This window comes from Callithrix jacchus, chromosome 11, assembly GCF_049354715.1.
Source record: "Callithrix jacchus isolate 240 chromosome 11, calJac240_pri, whole genome shotgun sequence".
Lineage (NCBI taxonomy): Eukaryota > Metazoa > Chordata > Mammalia > Primates > Cebidae > Callithrix > Callithrix jacchus.
Window position 1 is genome coordinate 11,726,975 of NC_133512.1, and position 27,179 is coordinate 11,754,153.

The following is a 27,179-nucleotide window of genomic DNA, read 5'->3' on the forward strand; positions in this document are numbered from 1 at the left end:
TCACATGTACCCCAAAACCTAAAATGCAATAAAAAAAAAGAAATTGGTGATGATATTTTCAAGTAACTTTCTAGCTTATATCCCCAAAAAAAGTGGTATGATTTTTGTCTTTTGACCTCATACTTGATTTTAGTAATAGAATTCTTAATATTGAACTATCCTTATTATAATTAAACATCCTTAATCATTTTGCATTGTTCTGGGAATGAACTAGTAGGTGCAATTCTCTTGTGTTTTTTTAGGATTTATGTACAAGTGACATTTTCTCTCGTTCTCTGTCTTGTTTTATCTCCAGGCTCCACTCTGTGGTTATGGTAGCTCATAATGATGACTGAAGAGATTTTTCCACCCCTTTCTGATTTCTGGAACTGTTTAAATAGCAGAAAGGTTTTCTGTCCTTGAGTCTTTGAAAGAACACATCTTTAAAGACCTATATATCCAGTCCCAGTATCAATTTTGGAGATAGTCCTTTTTCTTCAAAGTTTTCTACTTGGCACTATAGTTATCGTCTATTTAAGTTTTCTACATCTTCCTGAATAAATCTGAATAATTTTTATTTTGCTAGAAAATTTTTAATTCATTGAGATACTCAGTTTTTTAGCACTAAGCTGAAAATAGTAATTCATTTAATGTTATCATTTATCCCATATCTACATATATTACTACCTGCTGTGATTCCCAACTCTCTTTATGGGATCCTCAGGGGCCCCCTCTAAGTGGGGAAGCCCAGGCCCAGCACCTTTGTGCTGACCTTTGCTCTTTTCCTGGTTTGGATCATCTCGGTCACCTTGACCTAGATGGCCACAACCCTACTATCATGTTAGAAGCATCGGTTACAGTGCCCTAGAGTCTATTTAGAGTAGGTGGGCCAACTTTCTATTGGGGTAGAAAATAACTGTTTTTATACACAGGATGTGGTTACTGTCTTGAGGACCGGCCAGTTATTAGGGTAGTCAGGAAAGGGCACTGAGGAATGAGGCACTGGTGGGGTACCCAGTCTCAAGGACCCACTATCCCGGAAGCCCCCTATCCACAGAGCCCCACAGCACCTTCACTGAGATTCTGTTTGCCTCTGGTCTCTCAGAGTCAATAACACTAGCATGTTATTTCATAGAAAAAGAATCAGCTACTTCAAACATACCAATTTGAAGTGTTTTTATAAATACGCTTGTTCTAGGGAATCAGATAATCTATTCATTTTAACATTTTTATAGTATTGATAGAGAAGGAAACCCTCTGAGTCCAGAAAGAGCCACAAAAAAGGCATTGGAGATAGGTTAGTTGAAAATTCTGACAGGGAGAATCTGAGAACATTCACAACTAAAGCAATGATTAGGTGAAAACCTAGTTAGCGTGGACACCAGAGAGACCCCAGTTATGAAAGTAGGTGCCACTGGCTGGGTGTGGTGACTCACACCTATAATCCCAGCACTTTGGGAGGCCAAGGCGGGCAGATCACAAGGTCAGGAGTTTGAGACCCGCCCATACTTCACTCATCAGGAGTATGGTGAAACCTCCTCTCTACTAAAAACACAAAAAGCAGCTGGGCGTGGTGGCAGGTGCCTGTAGTCCCAGCTACTCAGGGGACTGAGGCAGGAGAATCACTTGAACCCAGGAGGTGGAGGTTGCAGTGAGCCGAGATTGTGCCACTGCAGACCAGCCTGGGCAACAGAGTGAGACTCCATCTCAAAAAAAAGAAAAGAAAAGAAAAAAGAGAAAAGAAAATAAGTGCCAGAGACAGCTAAAGCCCACGTGGTGGGAAAGCACAGGGTGCTAGAACAGGCAGGCAAGAAGCTGGTTTAGGAGCAGGCAACAATGGGATCAAGCCCAGGTAGCCTCAGCGTTTTGCTAAGCAGGTTACTAGCAAAATGTTCAGGAAGTTAATGCTCTGACAAGGATTTAAATCAGTAAAGGTACTTATATCTAGAGGTGGCCAGGTCTGTATGACCAGTTCTTTCTAGCAGTGACCTCATTCTGTCTTTTATGTGGCTGGCAATTTTAAAGAACGATGCCCACTCAGCTTCTCTCCTACCATGTTGTGATTCTGTGTCTTCCCCACTGTCTGCAAGCACAACTGCCATATGGGCTCCATACCCAAATCCCCACCTGCCAGCATGGACCGTTAAGTAACGCAGATAAAATGCTTGAATGGATAAGGACACACATCCCGAAAGCCCTCTGCGTTGTTGGATCCAGGTCTGCCTGCAGTTCAGTGTGGGCTATTTTTCTAAGATTCCTGAATTCCCCTTCCCAGTGCTTTCCTCTTCTTGGCTCCTCATTCTCCCAGGTCTGAAAAAGGTTCTGGAAAAATGACTGCAGTCTGCTACATGGCGGGGAGAGGAGGCTTCCTTTCATACCCAGCAAGCACGCAGGCATTGCTCATGGTAAAGCATAAGGAGGAGGAGAACGGGCGCCTCCCTGGCGTCATCCATGAGGAGATTCCTTATGCAGCTTAAGATGAATACTCTAAACAAACACATCAGATAAAAATGCAAATTAAAATATTTAACAATGTGAATTTCCACCTGCCCATTTCTCTGCTTTGTCTGTGTTCCAGGTTCAGGTTTAGCGGTCGCATCCTGGGCCTGGCTCTGATCCATCAGTACCTTCTCGACGCTTTCTTCACGAGGCCCTTCTATAAGGCACTCCTGAGACTGTAAGTGCTTTGCAGACCATACTTCCATCCCGGCCCCATCTGCAGGGCAAGGACATCAGCCTCTCTGGTGCCACTGACCGTTTTGTCCCTGTTTTGCCCTAACCATTCCTGTTAGTGTTATGGCACCTTTTTGTCCTGAGTGCTTAGATATCACCATACAGCTTTTAGTACTTTTATAAAAAGGCATTTGGGGATTTTTCTGTTGGTGTAGGATTCTGTTATCAAAATGTCATATCATGGAGATGAATCACTTTATATAAAAATTATAATAATATTACACAGCCGGGCGCGGTGGCTCACACCTGTTATCCCAGCACTTTGGGAGGCCGAGGTGGGTGGATCACGAGGTCAAGAGATCAAGACCATCCTGGTCAACATGGTGAAACCCCGTCTCTACTAAAAATACAAAAAATTAGCTGGGCATGGTGGCACATGCCTGTAATCCCAGCTACTCGGGAGGCTGAGGCAGGAGAATTGCCTGAACCCAGGAGGCGGAGGTTGCAGTGAGCCAAGATCATGCCATTGCACTCCAGCCTGGGTAACAAGAGCGAAACTCCTTCTCAAAAAAAAAATAAATAATAAATAATAATAATAATATTACAAACATTGTGTTAAACTATTCAGTAGAACTGGTCTGTTTATAACTTAGTTGTTTTAAAATGATCACTTTCTCCAATTTTCATGCAAAGAGTCCGTGAGCCAATAATTATTTCATGTTTGTTATTGTAAATAATTTCACATTTCCTTTTCAAAGGAAAATTACTGAATGAACTAAAATGACTGAATGAGCTGATTCATCAGTGTATTCAAAAGCATCAAATTGTTAGGCTAAGTCTGTGATGTTTTAGCCAGGAATGATACAACCACATTTTGAAGTGAGGTTTGGGCATCCATTTGTTCGGTAATTCTGTTTGCCTTTCTCACTGAATCCACCCAGGCCCTGTGATTTGAGTGACCTGGAATATTTGGATGAGGAATTCCACCAGAGCTTGCAGTGGATGAAGGACAACAACATCACAGACATCCTAGACCTCACTTTCACTGTTAATGAAGAGGTTTTCGGACAGGTTTGTGTGATATGGGGCTTGGAAAAGGGATTTGGTTTTTAACTGTGGAAAATGCACATAACATACAATTTGTCATCTTAATCATGTTTATATGTACACTTTGTTGCTGTTAAGTATATCCACGTTGTTGGGCATCCAATCTCTAGAACTTTTTCTTCTTGCAAAACTGAAACTGCCCGTTAAACAAAAACTTTCAATTTCTCCCACCACAACTCTGGGCAACTACCATTCTGTTTTCTGTTTCTATGAATTTGACTACTCTAGATACTTCATATAAGTGGAATTATACAATATTTGTCTTTTTGTGGCTTACTTATTTCACTTAGCGTAGTGTCCTCAAGGCTCATCCATGTTGTACCATGTGTCAGAATTTCCTTCCTTTTTAAGGCTAAATAATATTTCATTATGTGTGTGTGTGTATGTGTATATATACATACATACATATATATACACACACAATGAAATATATATCTTATAAATATTATATATTATATAAATATTACATATTTATATAACATATTGTATTATATATTATAAAATATATATACACACATAGATATACAAATATATATAGTATTCTTATATATATATAATATTCCTTTTTAAGGCTGAATACTTCATTATGTGTATATTATATGTATAAACAAATATGATATATATATATATATATATATATGCCATATTTTGTTTATCCATTTATCCACTTGTCTGTTGATGAACACCTGGATTTATTCCACCTTTTGGCAATTGTGAATCATGCTGCTGTGACCATGAGTGTACAAATATCTGTTCAAGTCCCTGCTTTCAATAATTTTGAATATATACACAGAAGTGGGATTGCTGGATCATGTGGTAATGGGATTTTGTTTTTAAATTAGTGAATAAAGGATCTCATTCATTCAAAACAATTCCTGGGGAACTACCTCCTTTAGTAAATCTGCCCATGTGCTGTTTCTTCTTTTTCTTGTTACGACATGGATCTACTTTATGGAACTTTTTGAAAATCAAATGTGATATAAAAAAAAATACTCAGTGACCAGGCTGTTAAAAGAAAAGAAAAGAAAATCAAATGGGATAATGGACCAGAGAGCATTTTTATAAAGTATGCCGTACATATGTCAGGTATTTCCATTATCTGTGCCACTGCAGAAATGAGACTTTTTATCATATCCAGTTATCTATTCCTCTAAAACACACATATCTCAACACTAAATAATAAGATAAAGGTTCCCATCTGTTTTCTACGAGCTTTTATATAACATCAAATCTTCCAGTCAAATGCATTACAGTTTTAACAGAAATAGCCATAGCCTGAGTACATTTAACAATCGAGGTTTGGGAAACCCATTTTCGAGAGCCCCCCAAAGCCTGTGGCATACAGTAACTTGTAACAGGGTTGTTGTGATAGTCAAGTGAGAACGCTTTAGAGGCACTTCGCCTGAATGTGGACAGTGTGCTGGGTTGCTGCGTGAGCGTGAATGAAGGCTGCAGGCCGCCGAGCACCCGCACCCCAGTCAAGAATCTCGGGTAGGTCCTAGAAAATATCAACATTCTGCTGTATTTCCTCGGTAAAAATATGCCTGTGAAGAATGTTTTCTTACATAGCTGAGAAAAAATGTATTTCTTCCTAAAGCACTAAAGAGCACATTTATGTATGTTCGGGAATATGCTACTCATTTAACTTTCCTGCCATGTACCCACTGAGCAGGCAAAGTACACCATTCTCTGTGCATGACTACTTTTAGCCCATCTTTCACATATGCCCTATTGTAGAGGGCAAATTTGTATGTAAAATATACACCATTATTTAACACATTGTATTAAGACAAATGGGTAGCCATCTGTGAAAGTTTTAAGTTAGATCCCTAACCTCACTCAATACACTAAATAAACTCCAGCTGTATCAGAAACCTGAATGAGAAAGAAGAAAGAAAGAAAGAAAGAAAGGGAAAGGAAAGAAAGGGAAAGGAAAGAAAGAGAGAGAGAGACAGAGAGAGAGAAAGAAAGAAAGAAAAGAAAGAGAAAGGAAAGAGAGAGAGAAAGAAAGAAAAAGAAAGAAAGGAAGGAAGGAAGGAAGGAAGGAAGGAAGGGAAAGGAAAGAAAGAGAGAGAGACAGAGAGAGAGAGAGAAAGAAAAGAGAAAGGAAAGAGAGAGAAAGAGAGACAGAGAGAAAGAAAAGAAAGAGAGGAAAGAAAGAGAGAAAGAAAGAAAAGAAAGAAAAAAGAAAAGAAAATTTTTATTTTTAATCTCACACTAAAGAATGCTGATACAGAGGCTGGACGCGATGGCTCATGCCTGTAATCCCAGAACTTTGGGAGACTTAGGCAAGTGGATCATGAGTTCAGGAGTTCGAGACCAGCCTGTCCAAGATGGTGAAACCTCATCTCTACTAAAAATACAAAAATTAGCCAGGTGTGGTTGTGGGCGCCTGTAATCCCATCTACTCAGGAGGCTGAGGCAGGAGAACCACTTGAAGCCAGGAGGCAGAGGTTGCGGTGAGCCGAGATGGTGCCACTGCACCCTAGCCTCAGCGACAGAGCAAGACTCTGTCTCAAAAAATAAAAAAAAAGAATGCTGATACAGATACGGTACAAACTCTCAGAGTCATAAAAGTCATCTGATATAGTCAAATATTATTTTTAAATTTCTACATGGCAAACTATACTATAAACAAACTGAAAGTGACAGGACATTTAACACGTAACATAAAGACTATTTCTTTCAATATCAGAAGAGATCCCACAGATCAATATGAAATGATGAGTCAACAAGCTTATAGAAAATTCACGAAGAATATAGTTAGCTCCCAGAAAGGGAAAGACAAGGAGATAATCTCATTCACAATTTAAAAAAATATATTAAAGCTATAGTGAGATACCATTTTCCCTTATTAGAATGTCAAGAATCAGAAAATTTAGCAGTATTTTGGAATGGTGTAGAGAAACAGACCCTCCTATCCATTGTAGGTGGAAGTTTGATTCACTCTCTGTGAAAGGCACCTTGGTGATATCGGTCCGTATTTTAAATCGCATGCCTTTGACTCAGCACGCGTGTCTAGGAGTTTGTCCTACCGATACGTTAACGCCTAGTTAAAATTACTAATATGTTAGGATCTTCATCACAGCCTTGTTGATAGTTGCAAAATATCTGTGACGGTCTGGAGTAGTGAAATCATGTGCAGTTATTAAAAAGCACGAGAACACCCCAGCCTCTCAATTCACATATAATCATAAGCGATAAACAGGGTACAGTAACAACAATAAAGAAAAACACAGGTTAAATTGGCATGAAAAATTTCTAAGATATATTTTTAAGAGAAAAAAAGATAGTGAAGAACAGTGTGTAAAACACACTACTGTTTACAGGAAAAAAAAAAAGAGTTTATATTGGCCAGGCACAGTGGTTCATGCCTGTAAATCCAGCACTTTGGGAGGATCACTTGAGGCCAGGAGTTGGGGACCAGCCTGGGCAACATAGCAAGACCCCATCTCTAAAAATTTTTAAAGATAATATATCTACATTACCCAGCATATGCATAGAAGTAGAGATGGCTGTCTCCAGAAAGGAAGAATGCACGGCCGGGAGATTAGGGGGGAGGAAAACTGACTTTTCATTTTATGGCCTTCTACACCATTTGGATGTTATTCCGTGGTCATAATACTATCTATTCAAGAAAATGAAGTCAACTACAAATAACTGAATGCATAAAATTAGAGGAAAGAATAAGGTTGAATATACGAAAGAACAATCCTCTAGTGTAAAGTGTAGGCACTGAACAACTTAGAAAAAAGCCTAAATGTTCCCAGTGATAAAAATAAGGTTGTGTCGTAGATCTTGAATAATGTACAGCTGACCCTTCAAAATGCAAGGGTTAGGGTGCTGGCTCCTGCACAGTTGAAAATTCATGCATAACTTTTGTTTCTCCAAAAACTTAACTACTAATAGCCTACTGTTGACCAGAAGTCTTTTTTTTTCTTTCTTTCTCTTTTTTTTTTTTTTTTTTCGAGACGGAGTTTCGCTCTTGTTACCCAGGCTGGAGTGCAATGGCGCAATCTTGGCTCACCGCAACCTCCACCTCCTGGGTTCAGGCAATTCTCCTGCCTCAGCCTCCTGAGTAGCTGGGATTACAGGCACGTGCCACCACGCCCAGCTAATTTTTTGTATTTTTAGTAGAGACGGGGTTTCACCATGTTGACCAGGATGGTCTCGATCTCTTGACCTAGTGATCCACCCGCCTCGGCCTCCCAAAGTGATGGGATTATAGGCGTGAGCCACCACGCCTGGCCTAGAAGTCTTATTAATAACAAACATGATCAATTAACAAATATTTTGTAGGTTATAGGTATTATAAACTGTATTCTTACAATAAGGAAAGCTAGAGAAAAGAGAACGTTATGCACAAAATTTAGACACAGTTTTCTCCAGCAGAAATTTATTGTTTGGGGCTTGATGACTTTCACGGCCTATTGTATAATAATGATGGCATCTTCAGTGGCATAACTTTTCTAGGATTTTACAGTGTTCTCTCTATTGAAGTCATCCTTTCCATAGAGTACCATGTGTAATGAGCCTTAAAGGTCCTGTGACTCCTGATCTAAAGGCTGATTTAGAGACGTTTTGGGGGCCAAGTAGACCACTTTGATTCCTCTGTGTTGAACTCAGGGGGTTCTGGGTGGCCAAGGGCATGTCCAATATAAAAAAAAAAAAAACTTGAAAAGGAAGTCGCTTACTGGCAAGGTGCTTCCTAACTTCAGGAACAAAGCACTGATGGAACCAATCCGGAGAAGAGGTTCTCATTATCCAGGCCTTCCTGTTGGCAGCTGGTGTTTTCTTTTCTCTTTAAGGCTCGGGGGTTAAAGCCTTAATGGATAAGGGCAATCGTGATCATAAACCCAAATCTGTTGGCACAAAACAGTAGAGTTAGCCTGTCACTTCCTGCCTTAAATCCTGGTGCTCACTTCTCTTCCTTACTAATAAAGGACCTCTGTGGTGCTTTTTTATCCAGAACAGGGCCCTTTCATCTGCATTAAAAACCTGTACAGGGAGGTATCCTTTCTTCTCAGTGATTTTCTTAACAGTGTCTAGGAACTTATCTGGTGCCTCTTGGTCAGCACAAGCTGCTGCTCTTGTTATCTTGATATTTTTTAGCCAAACCTGTTTCTAAAATTATCAAACCATCCTTTGGAGGCTTTAAATTTTCCAACTTTAGATCCTTCATCTTCCTTTGCTTTAAGTTACCATTATAATGACTTTGCTTTTTCTAGAATCATGTTAGAGTCTATAGGTATGCCATTGTTCTAGCAATCCTGCACTCACATAAAAGCTGTGTTTTCAATATGAGATAAAAAGATATTTCACACAAAGTCCAGCTTTTCACACCTGCTGGCATCGCTGCAGTGATGGCTTCATGAACTTCCTTTTCTTTTTTTTACAACGGTCCCTATGCTGGATTCATTTATTTTGAAAAAGTAGGTAACCACATCTGCAGACCTCAACCGATGGATCCTATCAAGCAATTCGGTTTTCCCTTGTAATATCAGGACTTTTCTCTGTTTCCTGGGAGCATTTCCAGCATCAATAGTGGCCCTTTGTGTGGGTCCACGATATTATTCAAAGTTTATGGTATTGCACTTAAACACAGTGGAAAATAAGCAATAAACAAGAGAGATCACTTTTTACTGTGATACACAGTTTACTGGAGAGAGGCTGTTCATCAGCAACACTGAGCTTATTGCAGTAGCAACAGGAGGTGGCTGCAAAATTATACAATAATACAGTATTTCTACAGTTAATTTTATGCAGTTATAATTTAATACTGCATTTTTACGTTAGTTTGCATTTCTCTCAACTGCTAATGGCACCATGTACAGTTTCTAAGTGTTTGTGTGTGTTAAGTTTTCATAAATTTAAGTTTTTTAATAATAGATTTGTATATATTTTATGTTAGTAAATGATAAAATAGACTCATATCTACATATATTTTATAGACTCATGACATTCCAAACTTTTTCTTAATTTTAATAAATATTTCTAGGTATGCAGGTCATCTGCCAGTTTTTTCAAATCGTTGCAAATCTCAAAAAAATTTCCCAATATATTTATTGAAAAAAATCCACGTACAAGTGGATTCATGCAGCTCAAACCCATGTTGCTCAAGGGTCACCTGTATATCTGTTTAAAGTTTATCCTATTTCTCTTCCAAATCACCAAGAACAATGAGTGATTTTTGGAAGATTGACTTGCAGACCTTCTTTTGTCAAGTTGTTAGATGGTGGAGAGCAGAGAGACGCAGGTGAAAGACACCATAAGTTCTTGGTTTAGATTCAGCTACTAGTAAGTAAAGATGCCAAAAATGACCTGACTGAAATGAATAGAAGCTTTTTTTTCTCACATAAAAGTCCCATTTAAGCTGCTCTGGTGGTCCACAGCTGTAATCCTAGCAATTTGGGAGGCCAAGGCGGGTGGTTTGCTTGAGGCCAGGTATTGGAGACCAGCCTGGCCAGCATGTAAACCCTGGTTTAGAGAAACCCTGTCTCTACTAAAAATACAAAAATTAGTCAGGTGTGGTGGCATGCACCTGTAGTCCCAGTTATTTGGGAGGCTGATATGGGAGAATTGCTTGAGCCTGGGAGGGAGAGGTTGCAGTGAGCTGAGATTGCACCACTGCACTCCAGCCGGTGTGACAGAGTGAGACCCTGTCTCAAAACAGAAACAACAAGAACAAAAACAAATAAGTTCTATTTGATAGAATCCTCAGGGATCAGGCTCCTTCCAGGTCTCCCCACTGCTATCGCTAGGATAGGCCCCCTGCCCTGTTAGCCCAAATGAGTACAGCATCCCAACCATCATAACTGTGTTCAAAGCAGCAGGACAAAGGAACACACAGCCCGTGCCTTCAAGAAGGCCCCCTGACGGTGCCACACAGCACTTTTGCTTACATCCCATTGGACAGAACTTAGTTACATGCCACACCTAGCTGGGAGGGAGGTTGAAAAATAAAGTCTTTAACTGGGCAGCTAAAAATCAGACATTCCAAAGAATATGGGTGCTTGGTGATAACAAGTCTTGTATCATTAGCCAGTATTTTGTAATTTGCATTGGTCACCTGAGTGGTAGAAGAAAAAGTAACCGTCAGACTACTTATGGACTGTTTTGTTTAGGTACCTGTGTCCACAAGTGCCAAACACAGACGTATTTTTTTTCTTAAACCAGTAACTAAGTCCAGTGATGCCTCATTTGTCTTGTAGCATTGAGCATTGCAGTGAACCCTTAAGTGAATTCAAGATGACTGAAGATTATCCCCTCCAAACACTAATACATTTTAATTTTTTAAAAACTGTCTAGTGTATTATCTACCTTCTTGCCTGTTAAAAGATGGATCGTAGCCTTCCCCGATGACTCAAGCATGTCCTAAGAAACATGCATCATCACACAAGTGGCAGCGCCGTTTACTGTGTGCCTACGTGCTTCTGCTTCCCTTCCCAGGGTCAGGCTGCCCTGGCTGTGTAATATTATGCCCCAGTCTCCACCAGAAGACCACTGTCTTCTGGTCAACTGTGGGAATGGAAGCTGATGGCTGTTAAGAATTTGCTGTAATTGAGATTTGGGGGCATCAACTATGTGATTGTAGTGTTGACACATTCAGCTTCAATATTAGGGACAAGGGAGGACATTTTCCTTTTATTTCCATCATGCCTCTCGAGTATAGGAAACTTGTTTTCTCTGTCTAAAACAAAAACTGTAGCCCTCCCAAGGTGCTTAACAATCTGCTTAGAGGCCAGGTGCAATGGCTCATGCCTGTAATCCCAATATTCTGGAGTTGGGAGGATCACTTGAGGCCAGGAGTTGAAGACTAGCCTGGGCAACATACATCACATTCTACAAAAATAAAAATAAAAAAAGAAGAAAGAAAAAAAAAATTAACTAGGCAGAGTGGCACCCATCTGTGGTCCCAACTACCCAGGAGGCTGAGGGAGGAGGACCACTTTCCCCCAGGAATTCAGGGCTATGAAATTCAGTGAGCTATGATAGCATCACTGCACTCCAGTCTGCTTAGAACAGTCAAACCCTTTTTAGTGACCTTTAGCAAGGATAAAAGACTTCAAGGGTGATAATGCTGAATAATGCCCCGTGGAGGACTTTTTTGCCTATAGTCATCCCCCTAAAATCAGTGTGCATCCCAGAGAGATAAGCTGAACCGACAAGCATTGCAATCTTTCTGTTTTCCTACAAGGTCACGGAAAGGGAGTTGAAGTCTGGAGGAGCCAACACACAGGTGACAGAGAAGAACAAGAAGGAGTATATCGAGCGCATGGTGAAGTGGCGGGTGGAGCGCGGCGTGGTGCAGCAGACCGAGGCACTGGTGCGCGGCTTCTATGAGGTGAGGCCCTGTGGCCTGGGGAAGGCAAGCTGTGGCCAGGGCGCTGCTTCACGGGCCCTCACTCCTCCAGGCTCCCTGGGGAAGCAGCAGCTCAGGTGATGAGAACAGAGAGGAAGAACCAAGCTAGGCAGTGGGCTCAGCGAGTGCTTCTCACCAGGGAGCACTGAGGACCTTCTTAGGGTGGAGGGCTGAGGGGTCAGAGTTCTCTGGGAAACTCAACTCTTATGGGTGAAAAATGCTTTCAGGCAACTAGTATGTGACCCTGATGGACTAGACGTGAAAACATCCAGCATCTCTTGTCGCGATCTGTGTGGGTGGTGTTTCCTTTTATTCAACAAAACAAAAATAAGTGAAATGAAGGCATTGGGACATATTTCCCACTGGAGCTAGATTTTAATTTTGTTATAGCGGCATGTTGTGCCACATACTCTATGCTGAGGGGTAAACGAAGAAGACAGGGAGGGCCGCTAGACATCCTAAAACTTCTCCAGTTTAAAAACCAGAGGCTATAAACGTTTTCTCAGGATCATGGAAGGCTCTCCTTCCCTGCCAGAATGGAGAAGTGTACTGGCCATGATCTTGTCCTCTGCTGATTTGATTGAAGGAGGTACCATCACAGGAGCTCAGCTGTACCTGGTACATTAGGCACAAGATGCAAAGCCAGAATGCAGAACCCTAACAGAGCACGTCTTCCCAGATCCCTAAGGAGGGAGGGAGGAAGGAAGTTAGAGAAGAAGGGAAGGAAAAGACAGATTTACACCCAGCTAGCTCAGTCTGGCGAGCATGAGGCTCTTAATCTTAGGGTCATGGTTTGAGAAGGGATGGAAAATACAGTCGTTTTAATACAAATGCCCAATTTAGGATATAAGTCATAATTCCGTGTGAAAGATTACATTTTAAGTGAAATGTAATACTAATAACTATTAAGTCCTTCAGAGTGATGTGGACTTTTTGCTTTTAAAATGAAATGTTATTTGAAAACTTCAATGTGACTTCAGAAAGTCGAGTCAGATTTGTTTACAAAGTCATTCTGGGAGGAAGCATTAGGGGTGGAGCATGGGATTCTCTTTTCTGTCCCCCACTCACGAAGGCTTGTGTTCTGAAATGTTTAAGCCAATGCTCATCGTTTGAGCTGCCATAACAGAAGACTATGGGATGGGTGGCTTGCAGCAACAGACATTTATTTCTCACAGTTTTGGAGGCTGGGAAGTCCAGGATCAAGACACCAGCAGATTTGGTGTCTGGCAAGGGGCCACCTTCTGGTTCTTCTTCCTGTGTCCTCATGTGACGGAAAGGACGAGAGGTCTCTCTTGGGACTCTTTAATAAAAGCATGAAGCCCACATAATTTAATCACCCCCCAAAGTCCCCACCTCCTAATACGATGGCCTCAGGAGTGAAGATTTCAACATATGAATTTGGGGAAGGAAAGGGATATATAAACATTCAGATCACAGCAATAATTTTCAAGTTAAAAATGATTGCAAACTGAAAAAAAGTATTGCCAGTGATGGTCAGTTTCCCAGTTTAACTCAGGTAAATATGATCGTGCATATATCCTTTTCTGTGTGTTTGGACCTGGATGCTGAAGCCTAACCTGCATTTCAGGTTGTAGACTCAAGGCTGGTGTCCGTGTTTGATGCCAGGGAGCTGGAGCTGGTGATTGCTGGAACCGCAGAAATTGACCTGAATGACTGGCGGAATAACACGGAGTACCGGGGAGGTGAGTGGGCAGGAGCTGTGACGACGCGATGATCGCAGACAGAACTCAGCACTTGCCAAGCGATTGTCTTGTTGAGGTGAAACTGACGTAACATGAAGTGACTAAAGCGGACAAGTCCGTGGCGTTTAGTACAGTCACAGTGTTGTGCAACCATTGCCTCTAGCTACTTCCAGAATAATTTCAATGCCCCAAAAGGAAACCCCGTACCCATCAAGCAGTTGCTCTCACTCCCTCGCCCCTTTCCCCCAACCCCTGGCAACCGTCAATCTGCCTTTTGTTTCGATGGATTTGCCTATTCTGCATATGTCATAGAAATGGAATCATATAAAATGTGGTCTTGGTGTCTGGCTTCTTTAACTCAGCCTGCTGTTTTGAGGTCCACCCATGTTGTACGTAGCATGTTTCAGTATTTCATTCCTTTTTATGGCTGAATAACATTCCATTGCATGCATATAAAATTCATCACTTTTTGAAGACTAGAAAAAGCTTGGCCGTACTTTAGTACAAAGCAGGAGCTCGGACATGCCCTTCTCTAAATCCCAAGCTGAACTTTCAGCCCTGCGAAGCCTCTGGTATAAAGCCCTAGGCTCTTCTGATACAGGATGAAAACTGCTGTCTGCCTGGCTGGGCATGGTGGCTGAAGGCCAAGGCAGGCAGTTTGCTTGAACTCACGAGTTTGAGACCAGCCTGGTGAAACCCTTTCCTCTAAAAAAAAAAAAAATACAAAAATTAGCCAGGCCTCAGATCGAGACCATCCTGGTCAACATGGTGAAACCCCATCTCTACTAAAAATTACAAAAAATTAGCTAGGCACGGTGGCGTGTGCCTGTAATCCCAGCTACTCGGGAGGCTGAGGCAGGAGAATTGCCTGAACCCAGGGGGCGGAGGTTGCCGTGAGCCGAGATCGCGCCATTGCACTCCAGCCTGGGTAACAAGAGCGAAACTCCGTCTCAAAAAAAAAAAAATTAGCCAGGCCTGATGGCACATGTCTGTATTCCCAGCTACTCAGGAGGCTGATGTGGGAGGATCCCTTGAACCCAGGAGGCAGGGGTTGCAGTGAGCCGAGATCACACCACTGCACTCCAGGCTGGCCAACAGAGCAAGATTCTGTCTCAAAAAAAAAATCTCTGCCTGGCTGTGAAGGCCCCATAACACCCCCAGAAGCGCTATTTCTTCCTGCCTTCACCAGAAGCCCCTCTACCCTAGTGGCTTATTGTTGCCTGCGTATTTCCTCCTCAATCTTGCTATCCTTTATTTTTCCTGCCAGGAATGTCCTCCTCCTTCCCTCCACTTGCACAAACCCTTCCACACTGCACGTAGCTTCACTTTCTTTCTGAAGCTTTTCTTGCTTCTGCCTTGGCACACATGCATTTCTTCCCTCTCTGAAGGCCTCTTACATTTGCAGTCAGTGGCAAATCATATAACTGATTCATCCAATCATGGTCTCCCCAGCTTATTGTGAGAGGGACCCACTACCTATTCCATGGGCCCAGCATGTCTCCACGCAGGGCTGGCCTGAGAGCAGCTGCCCAGCGGGAGAGCCTGGGATCTCCTGTTCACCAAACTGGCTGTTCACCTTCAGCCGAGACTTATAAGTCTCCCCTGGTATGTGGTGGCCAAGAGCTAAGACAGCAGAACAAAGGAAACGTGATGCAATATTGCGTTCATAGGGCCTTTGGTCTCTACCAGGCCCTTCTACTCCTTATCTATACCTACGTGAGGCAGAGACATTTCAAGTGGAGTCCCAGTTGTTCAAATAGAAAGCAGACATCTCTAGGAATGTCCCACAGAACATAAAGTTCTTTTAAAAAATGACTATTTTCTAAATCTGCTCTTGTTCTAAAACTTGACCTAGTTACACAAATTATTTTAGACCACTCTAAAGGTAATTATGAGATTAATCAGATCAAAAGCAGCGGTTCTGTTCCTATCATACCTGATGTGTGTTTGATCTCTCTCCCCCTCACCCCTTCCTCCTTTCTCTGCATTCTCTCTTCCTCCCTCCCTTTGTCTCGTGCAGGTTACCACGATGGGCATCTTGTGATCCGCTGGTTCTGGGCCGCGGTGGAGCGCTTCAATAATGAGCAGAGGCTGAGATTACTGCAGTTCGTCACAGGAACTTCCAGCGTGCCCTACGAAGGCTTCGCAGCCCTCCGGGGGAGCAATGGGCTCCGGCGCTTCTGCATAGAGAAATGGGGGAAAATTACCTCTCTCCCCAGGTACAGAGCTCCTGCCAGCCTTCGGGGAAACCTGCTGAAGAGGGCAAAGTATACTTTGCTATTTGATTTTGAGTGACCATCCTTTGGGATGGAATTCTTTCCTGTCACCCAAAGTATTGTCATTGAGTTCTTAGGGAAAGGTGAAGGTGAGGTGGCTCTGAGACTTGGATCGAAACTATATTATTCTTAGGGAGGTTTTGATGACCGATGGTATTTGAGCTGTAGTATCTTGGTCTGTGTGTCAGTCATGGGATGCTCTCATAGCCCAACTTAATTTATAGATGAATGTCTAACACAGGAGAGGGCGGAGGCCAGGACATTAATATAAAGATGCCGGAACCTGGAAGTAACCCCTTGAGCATCATATCTGTATTTCTAACAGTGTATCACTTGATACTTCATAGGATCATTATATATTCATGATGTGTCAGATTTTTCCCACCAAGTTTTAAAATGTGGGGATGAGACCACATGTATCCCTGGGTCTGTATGGTGACTTCTATTTAAAAAGCACATTTCTTGTGGGATAAATGTTGAAAAGGAGACGCTGGGGCTCCAGGCAGTTTTAAAGAAGAAATTCCCGGCGCTGTGAGTTTTAATCCCAGCACCTCCTGAGTCCTTTCTATGCACTTTGGGTAGTGCATTCCTGATCAGGAAGCACTGAAGAGACAGTTGTGATAGGTGCTATGGTAAGAAATGCTGCTGCAACAGACAGAAGAAAAGATTGACCCCTATTATCTTTTGCTAATAGGATACATTCTAATTATAAAGAAGCTTTGCATTTAACTCACCTCTGTTTCTACATGGCCACCCAAATACCTCTGCTAAATCCTTATTGCAGAAGGATTTTCTGGACTGTAGCTTTCACCTAGCTTTTCTGGATTCTCCCCGAGGACCATTCACCTGGTGTCGATAAGCATTCATGGGCATGCCCAGCTGGTTAACCACAGCTGAACACCTTGGCGTAGGCTTCAGCCCTGACTTCACCCACTCAGTTCAGCAGATCCTCAGCTCCAAGGGTCTTTCTTATTTGCATGGCTCTACCAGTAGCTAAACATAGTCAAGTCTGTCAAGAAAAGAAGACTAAAAAGGCAGAATTTCCATTTGTTAAGCTGAACGATAGATTTCAAGAATATAGTCATTTGGAAACATCTTGCTTTTATTTTAGAGAAATGCAGCTTGAGTTCTGACTAATGAATGATAGCCTACCCCTGCAGCATGCAGCTTGAGGAGGGGCTGAGCTACAAGAACACACCTGCCCATGGGAGCCTGTAATCTAGGGAGAACACAGCCCAATAGTAACTAATTACAGCACAAGGTAGAATCAGAGGAGCACAGCGGGTAAGAGCCCCGTGTTGTGAGAGTTTGAAACAGATTCCCAATCAAGTTGCCCAGAGAAGATGCCACAAAGAAACTGGCAATTTAGGGGAGCATCGGGAGACAAGGATTAGGGAGAAGGGGCCTTCCAGGCTGAAGCAACAGCATGAGCAAGCGCTGGGAGCAGGAAATGCAGGAAATGGCAGCACATGTTCCAGAAGGTGCAGCCAGCCAGTGCGGAGGGTAAGATGCCCCGAGCAACATCAAGGGGATGCAGCTGAGAAAGAGTTTGGTGAGCCACAAACAAAAGACCCTGCTGGCTGGGCACAGTGGCTCACGTCTGTAATCGTAGCACTGTGGGAGGCTAAGGCAGGCGGATCACTTGAGCCCAGGAGTTCAAGACCAACCTGGGCAATATGACGAGACCTCATCTCTACAAAAAAATTAAAAAATTAGCCAGGCATGGCGGCATGCACCTTAGTCCCAGCTACATGGGAGGCTGAGGCAGGAGGATCACTTGAGCCCAGGAGGCTGAGGCTGCAGTGAGCTGTGATTGCACCACCGCACTCTACCCTGGGCAACAGAGTGAGAGCCTGTCTCAAATTAAAAGGAAAAAAGAAAAGATCATGCTGAGGAGTCTCTACTTTATTCTTTAGGAAATGAGAGTCATTGCTTCTGTCATCTGGGGTCACAGATTGAACATCATTTCTGTGTTTGCTTTGGAAGCTTTGAAATATACGATAATATTATTAACCCACACAGCTTCTAAGCCGGACATTGGACTTATGAACAGGTCCTTCATATCTGGACCAAGGCACCCCTAAGAGCACTGCTGTACCACAAGCCCCAGAGATGGTTTCCTGGGGAAACAGGGATCTCTTCCTGGGGCAAGAGGACCCCAAAAAGCAAATGCCTCTAAGAGGACACTGAAAATAATACTGTAAATAGTGCCCCCTGTCCAGTTTCCCTTGGATGGTGTCTGAAGACCCAAGAACCTTAAAAAAAAAAATGTCATCTGCATGTGGATAGAAGGAAAAAAACCTCTGACTTCCAGAAACTGTTGTTCGGGAAGACCTGGCTCGGCCATGGCAGGTGGCAGGAAGCCCTGCGCAGGCAAGAAGCAAAGCAGACCCAAGGTGGCATGGGCTTCCCAGATACTGTGAATCACAGTGCCCCTGGCCAGCACCCTGGGAGAGATGGCCCACAGCTCTTTCTTCAGGTCTGCCCTCTGCAGAAAAGAAAGGCAACTGGCTTCCCAGATGACAGCGCCAGACACCGCCACGGCCAAACCCGATGATAGCCTAGGCTATGTAGAACCTTTGTATCAGTGCAGATCCCTGCCTGCCAAAAGATGTGTGAGGGCCAGGAGAAGGGACTTTGAGGGTGGGGGTTTACAGGATATAATTTCATAGTGCCTGTGAGGAAACTTCATATAACACTGTAGCTAAAGTAAATGAGAGGCAGGACTGTCACTGGGTTGAGGTCACAGAACTGGGGGCTGGCGTGTTCAACCTGTTGGCCATGTGGACTTGGTTGCCACACAGTCTGGTAGGAGGAAGACTTAGGCAAAGTGCCAGAGTATCAATAACTGTAATAAGCTAGAAGCTCGAAGGGTCAGAATAAACTAAAGGCCTACCTAGATCACTGATTTTCAAGCTTCTTAAACCATAGCCCACAAAAAGAAATGCCTTTTGTGTCACAACTCAGGACACGCACATGTGCTCATTTGCACAGATGTGTGTATATCTGAAACACAAGTTCCTCAGAACAGCTCTTTACCCTTATTGTCTGCAATAAAATCTATTTTCTGCTCTATCCTATTTCATTAAAATGAAATGCCAGCCAAGGTCTGTGGTTTTAAAAATAAGTTATCTAAATGACATGAGATTCAAAGGAATAGAAACTGATCGAAGATTGCAAAGTCACCTCGTGGAATTGACAGCGGGGAGCACGAAGAATGTCCATCCATGTCACAGCATGTGGGGCAATGAGCAGTTTCCACCCATGAGGACTGGAGAGGGGACACTGGGATCCAGAGGCACCATCTGCAAAGAGCTTAAGGAGGTGGCGAAGTTTCTTTACTTTGAACAAGAGCTCAAAGGAGAACAGAGGAAAGGCTTGGAAGGAAAGAGAAGCACAGAAGCTAGGTCAGGGTTAAATAGCACTGGAGACGGAATAAAGAAGCGGAGAGAATCTTGGGTTTACATGTGGGGCAGGGACCAGGGATATCAGAGCTCTGAGTCATCAGCAATTAACCAGCCTAAAAGTTGCAAATGAAATTCTAATATGAACATGTCTTACTGCAGATGTAAACTGATCCCGGCCGGTGGTGAAATGGGAGGCCCAGTCAAGTTAGTAGTTGGCTTACTCTGTAGCAGTGTTCTCAAGGTGGGGCTGGGGAAGGCGACTTGGCCTCTCTTCCCCAACAAGAGGCAGTGGGCATTTTCCCACAGCAGAGAGTTATCAAGTTCAAAAAGTGAATAGTGCCAAGGAGAAGTGCTTCTCTGTAGTACCTGAGGCCAGAAGAGGACCTACAAAGGAGGCCGGAGGGCGCCATCAGGGAGCTCAGCAGAGAAAATGGAAGCCATTGAGAAAGCAAAGAGAAGCCAAGGGAGGGTGATGTTCTGGAGGAAGCGCTGGATGTAGGGATCAAGAGGTTACTGACAAACTTGAAAAAGACAAGGTTTAGCGGGGAAGAGAGAAAGGCCTATCTGAAGAGAACAAGACTGTAGTTAGGCAGAGGAAGAAGATCGGCATGAAGGGAAGACACAACTTACCCAACCGGCTGAACAGCTGGCAGCAAAGAGTAGTGACTGCACCTCTTTTGTGTGTTTCTAGCCAACCTTAAAGTGGTCTCTGGTACAGAGGAGCAAGACTTTCTTTGGCCCTGTATTGATTAACATTTCAATCTGTAACTTGGAAAAATAGAGGAGACAGGGAGATCAACTGTGTAGATGACACAGTTAAAAGGATAAACAATACAGGGATTGGCACAACCCAATCCAAACTTATCTCAAAATGCTGGAACTCTAGCTTGACGCCAACGGCGTGGAATTCGACCCAGCTGAAAGACCCGCGCGCAGCTCCAAAATATCCATCGCACCAAGTGTGAGAAGAAAATGTGTCACCTGCCAGTAGGTCACGTGCAAAACCCCAGAGGTTTCAGTTGCCACAAGTATGACATGGTTCCCCAAATCATTATCACAATTATGGTTGCATTGTCAGGAGAATCTTATGTTTAAATGATGATTTGCAGGTTACAAAACGCATTTACATGTGTTCTAGCATTGATCATCCCCATAACCTTCCGAAGTGCACGCAGCATATGTTATTATCCCCACTTTACAAGTGAGAAAACCGAGGCTCAGGAAGATTAATTGACTTTCCCAGGGTCATAAAGCTGGTAAGTGGCTAGACTGGGGTCAGCATAGAGGTCTTCCAAGTCCTGGTTTCTTGCTATCCACTGCCCCATGCCACTGGGCAGTGCTTGGTTTGGTGCACGGGGAATGAGGCAAGCAGGCACTCGGGGTGCTGTCAGAACCACGCCTGGAGGGTGGTGAGCTCTTAGCAGTGCCAAGTTGTATCTTAATTTGATTGTGTTCATTCATTCTAGATGACAGACTAAGGGAGTTCACCAAGGCTCTCAATAAATGCAATAAAAGCAACTAGTAAGGAAACCATGGGTGTTCAGACTAGGTGCTGTTCGTCAATGCTTTCTGTTTATTCCCAGAAATGATCTTTTACAGAATTAATTTGGTTCCAACTAATTTGTAAAGATGATATTTTTTCCTGTAATATTTCCACTCATGAGTGCCAGTTAAAATGACCAGAAGAAGAAAACTATGAAGATGATGCCTGCTCCTATCTCGCCCCTGGCTAATTCGGCTAGTTTCAAAAGCATGCCTGGGACTTTTCTGCCCTACCTCACCTGTTTAGCCATCACCCAATGTATGTTCTAGTTTTGTCACAATCCTTTTAACCTAGATAGGAATCACTGTAATCATCCTACTCAATTTACTGAGTTCCCTTTCACTCACATATTTTCAACTAGGTAAAATATTTCAATTATTTTCTTTTAAAGTGAAGGTAGGCCTGTTTAATCTCTATCTCTATTTGTATGTCTCTTCCCAGTTACGTCTTTAAGGACTAAGACCAGACACTCTACTATCCTGTGCCTGCCATTGGATCTTGAGTGGGAAAGGGGACAGGGAGGAGGGAGGTGGGGGTTAGGAATAGTTCCATAGTTCCAAGGACTGCCAGGAGGAAGGATGGGTGCTGGGCAGATGAAAACACCAGCATCCTCCTTAGATTCTCGCTGGGCAGGAAACCCCACCTTCCCTCTTTCCTCTTCCCACCCTCCTCATCCCCAAAATAATCTCCTCCCATAACCTGAGTGCTGCATCAGCCTGGGCTGTGATCTGATACTCTGATTTATATACTTTAAAACAAAGGTGTAAATAATACACAAGTCCCCTAGGGATCTTGTAATGAAAAGAAGAGTTTAATATCCCAAATAAAACTCTAATGAAGAGAGTTTAGTTTTGTTTGTTTCTTTGTATGTTTGTTTTGTGATTTGATTTGATTTGGTTTGGTTTGATTTTAGAGTGCCCTTTTCTGTGCTGGTTGGTGTCTCACCATTTCAACACACCACTCTTAGGGAGGAAAAGGCAGGAAATGAACTTTCACCTGCACCCATCCACCTTTCTCCCTACTATGTATGGTACAGGACTTGGCATCAGCCAAAGATTCTGTAAAAACAAAGAACTTCTGGCAGGGAGTAGCCAGTCAGGTGATTCAAGGCTCCACAGCAGAGAATCTAGGCCTGCTGGGCTTCTTGCACCCACTGCTGGAGACCTGCCTGAGTCTTCCAGGTCCAGGTGTTACCCACCGGCGAGGAAGACATTCCTTGTCCAAGGCAGACACTGGCAATGCAGGAGGAAGCACATGAAGCAAAGCAGAACCCTGGGTGCCAGGACACTCCAGGCATCCAGGAGGACTGGCTCATAGGGGCAGCTTCTCTTGGAAATGTGGCACTTTGGCTTTAGATTCCGTGGGTTCTTCTGGGGTAGGGAAGTCAGACTTGTTTCCAGAGCACACTTGACTTGAATGGAGAACTGGATCTCAGAATTCCAGGCCATCTCAGGTTCCTCTAGATGCATGCGGTTCACAGAGGCTCAGAAATGAGAGCTGGACAAGACCTAGGAATATGATCCTTCAATGCTAACTATATTTCTGCCTCCTTCATTGACCACATCAGAGTTTATAACTCAATTGTAAATCAGGCTGATACCATAGAGTTTATAATCCGTTTGCTAGTGTCATTCTAGTGTAGTATGGTTTGCTTACAAATGCAAACAACCCATTTCTAGTTACTCCATTCCTTCCACCGGTCTATTCATTCTAGAGGAATATGGCTCTTAGTTTGCAATGTTTTATGGTGGTCCTAAATCATGGTCCTGCTCACTTTTGATTCCCTTTTGAATCACAACTTCAGACTAAGTCACAGATCCAGAACCAGTTGTATCATTGAAACAAACACTTTCACCGATCTCTTCTCCCCATTCAGGGCACACACATGCTTCAACCGACTGGATCTTCCACCGTATCCCTCGTACTCCATGTTGTATGAAAAGCTGTTAACAGCAGTAGAGGAAACCAGCACCTTTGGACTTGAGTGAGGACATGGAACCTCGCCTGACATTTTCCTGGCCAGTGACATCACCCTTCCTGGGATGATCCCCTTTTCCCTTTCCCTTAATCAACTCTCCTTTGATTTTGGTATTCCATGATTTTTATTTTCAAACCAAATCAGGATTGACAAAAGCTGTGCATGAAGAACTGCCTTCTTCTAAGATCTAACCTTCAGGCTTCTCTCCTCTGTTTTCAATGAACTGCTAGCCTGTATGCAATATTAAAAAGCAGCTGTCTCAAGGTCTGTGTATATCTCCACATACCTCCATTACTAACAATGAAATATGAATGCAAGTTAAGCTACACTTGACCAAATGGTAATAAATGTTTACTTCCATTTCTATCATTTAAGGGAAAATGTGAGCATTAAGCACTCCAAGCTTTTATATGCCCATGTCTTCTGAGCAGAGCCACCATTTTTTATAATTTCTAACAACCAACTTCAGAACTAGGAGCTGATCAACTCTTTGTTTTCCTCACTCTCTACTTTTCCTTGTGCATAATATCCATCCAAAGGACAACAGTGGCAAAGCTGAAATTTTTATACATTCAACTCATGATTCACATGTGGCATCAGTCCCATCAGCCAGACCTAGCCCAGACATAAACGGTGCAAATATGACACTTCTAACAATTAAAACAGCAAGAAGACACCTGCTGCTGATGCGATGCAGTGCGTCCCGATGGTTGTGGGGATCGTGGGCTCCACTCAGAGAAGTTTAGGAGGGGGAGCACCCCTAGCGAATATTCACACCACAAGAAGCACAAACGTGTGCACCTGTCCAAGAAAGAAACCTTCTTGATTGATGTAGCATGAAGGCTGAGGCTTCAACCCCCACTGTCTTGTGTAGAATGTGGCAGTAGAAGGGGAAGAAGGACATATGCCCTTGGTTTCCATCCCTGAATTCTGTACTGTTCTGTTCTGTTTAGCCACAGTGCTTCGCAAAGGAAAAAAAAAAAAAACGTGTAGAAGATGGCCATGACTTTCCTTTGCTTGGCAGACAAACCCTTTTTTTAAAACTTTGTTATTGGTTTTTTCACTTTTTTTTTTCCTTTTCCTTTCTTAATCATAGCGTTCAAGTTCCTTTCATTCAATTGTCCATCGGGACCACACTAGGAAGCTGCAGAGAGTGATGGTGCTTGTTAGGGATCAAGGGCAACATAGTACTTTTCCCTCACCCATAGCAATCCTCCCGGGGCAGAAACAGAACACCCCAAAGGCACATCGACTTGTATCAAAATCAATATCCAGTTTCTTTTAGCATTCAGTAAAAACATAACTCAGAAAACTTCCTGTTGTCAGAAAAACAATTGCAGGCTCCAAAGACAGCCTAACCTCTCAATTACATTTGAAATAAACCCAACCATCGTGGTCATTTGCTATTTTTCTAACGTTGTTATCCAAGTTGTCTGAAATATGTCATAAATGAAAGTGTTTTTCTTCACTGGGAAAAAGAAGCACTCAAGAGACTCCACTATTTAAATGTCCCATTATTGTTTTCCATATTAAAATGGGGAGAAATGTAAGACTAAGTTAATTTCATATGAAGTCATGCCTGGTGGCTCATTATACCAGTTTGTGTCTGGACAGTGTGTTATTTGTGTTTCTACACTCTAAAGCATTCTGGCTGGGCATAGTGAGTGGCTCATGCCTGTAATCTCAGCACTTTGGGAGGCCAAGGTGGGGAGATCACTTGAGTTCAGGAGTTCGAAACCAACATGGCCAACATAGTGAAACCCCATGACCAACATGGCCAATATGGTGAAATCCCATCTCTACTAAAAATACAAAAATTAGCTGGGTGTGGTGGCACCCACCTGCAATCCTAGCTACTTAGGAGGCTGAGGCAGGAGAATCGCTTGAACCCTGGAGGCAAAGGTTGCAGTGAGCCAAGATTGTGCCACTGCACTCCAGCCTGAGTGGGACTCCATCTCAAAACAAAAATAAAATAAAGCATTATTTTAGTAGGAATTATCTACAATGCCCAGCACCGCTTGCAGCTATGTGTCCATGGTCAATCAAGGAGTATACATTATAGAAATTTAGCCTTTTATTGTCTAAAAAGAATACTGAGACAGGATGGAATGTGTAAATTATATGATATAGAATTTGAGGGGGATGTAAAATTCAGTACCCATTTCAGCATCTGAAAAATAGTGGATTCCAATGGAGCTATTATTTATGAAATCAGAGCATGAGGACTATGCAAATCATTGAACCATATCCTTATTCTAACTCTGGCAACAGCATCTCTAATATAGGGGCATCTTTTATCTTTAGAACTTCATGTTATACATATGTAAATACTCATTACTTCAAACATTCAACTCTCTTTCTAGTACTTGCATTATTTGTCAGGCATTGGAAAGGGAGAAAGCTGTTTACTAGATGGATCAGCTCCTGGAGAGCTTTACAATTTATAAATAATTAATCTATTAATTAGATTAATTAATATCTATTCTACCCATATACAAAAGGAATGCAGTATCTCAGAAATTCTATATAGCTAGGTAATGTTGACATCCATGATTTTTCATCTAACTTTTCCTTTTCCACCAGCCCTACTGATGTCATAGCTGTGTAGATCTGTCCCATAAAGCATAACAGGAACAATAGTTCGCAAAAGTACAGAGTGTCATAAAGAAATGCTGACGTCACATCACCTGGAAGAAGACGAAGCTTGCTTCACAGGGCTTCACTATTTCATTGCAACTTTGCATAGAATCCTTAAGGAAGAAAAACAAAGAGAAGAGGAACACAGAAACAAGCTATGGAAAGATCATGTTTACCTTATTTATAAGGCTGATTTTTAAATTATATATAATTTTTCATTTGATATGCACATTAAATGAAATAGCTACAGAACTAAATTTCACTTAGGTGGAGGTGTAAACCACCCTAAGTTATATAGTTCGGTGAAAAGATCTATTTGTTGCCACCTGTAACGTTTTTTTTAAGCATGAGTTTTCTCCACGGAGGCAAACTGCAAAATCAATCGCTTATAAATTTATAAGCCACAATCTCCCTAAAACAAGATCTTTTAGATTTGGTTTTACTAAGAGGGCATTAGCCTGAATCAGGGGACAAACAAGAACAATAAATAAGAGAATATATATGTTACAACTTTGAAAAATGCTTTTAAAATGCTATAAAGTGTCATGATAATAATTTCATGGATATCACAAATGTTCTATTCTATAGTGTGAAGATGATAATCCTAAACATAGAAATTGACTCTACGGGGACAGAAGTATTCCAAATCTACTAAACTCTTTGTAATTTCCCATGTATATAAATTAGTGGGGGTTGTGAAGATGCCAAGAGAGTGGTGAAAAAATGAAGAGAAAGAGACATATGATTTGGGGGAGCAGGCTTGAAACATGCAAGATCTAAATTTTCTTTTGATACATGACCATATGTCCTTTAACGATAAGCGTATTTGTGTGGCAAGCCAATGGCTGAGCTTTCCAGGATAGTTTTAATATTACATCCATCGTATTGTCAGTCCATATGTCAAACCATGTGTCCAAAATTTGGGTTCAAAAATTTCTCAATTGCCACAATTATTTTCCCAGTCAAGGTGAAACACTTTCAAATGAAAGTAGTTAGAACTTTGCATAACAAATGTGGTGCTTTATTATTATTATTATTATTATTACGTACTTCAGTGTTCATTATTAAAACTAGTGCAATACTATATCATAAAAATCTGGGACGGATGTTCCAGCCATCATAAGGTCCAAAAGAGAAAGTGTTATTTTCCTGTTAGTGACATGTAGTCTCTTTGTTCTAGTAGAAAAAAAGGTGCCTAGAGGTAGTATATAGAGTAAATATTGTTCCTTTAGCCTACTTCCTGCAGCTTCCGGTTTATCTGAGGAAATGTCTATAACAATTTTGTTCAAAAGTCTGTTCCAGTGCATAGCAGGAGAGGTCCACGTTACTGGGCTGCTTTTGCTTACATCAACAAGAGAAATGTCACGTGACACTCAGCCGCGCTTTCTCTTCCATCACACCATCTTCAAGGAATGTCAATAAACTCACTTTGGTATGGCATTGTGTATGCTCCTTATTGCAAACGGAAGTCTAGGACAACACATAACAATTTGTATCCTGCCTTATGCTCTCGC

At 42.3% G+C, this 27,179-nt stretch overlaps 1 protein-coding gene across 33 annotated transcripts in view; it reads left to right on the forward strand.

The window, feature by feature from the left end:
* Positions 1-27,105, forward strand: part of HECW1 (HECT, C2 and WW domain containing E3 ubiquitin protein ligase 1) — a 461,351-nt gene extending 434,246 nt beyond the window's left edge. For all 33 annotated transcript variants that reach the window (XM_035253249.3, XM_078342276.1, XM_078342281.1 and 30 more), the window contains 6 exons: positions 2,558-2,656; positions 3,594-3,723; positions 11,957-12,103; positions 13,710-13,824; positions 15,845-16,043; positions 22,927-27,105. In XM_035253249.3, the coding sequence (XP_035109140.3) occupies positions 2,558-2,656; positions 3,594-3,723; positions 11,957-12,103; positions 13,710-13,824; positions 15,845-16,043; positions 22,927-23,038 (802 nt within the window). In that variant the 3' untranslated portion in view covers positions 23,039-27,105. The remainder of the gene's footprint in view (positions 1-2,557; positions 2,657-3,593; positions 3,724-11,956; positions 12,104-13,709; positions 13,825-15,844; positions 16,044-22,926) is intronic.
* The last annotated feature ends 74 nt before the right edge of the window (positions 27,106-27,179 follow it).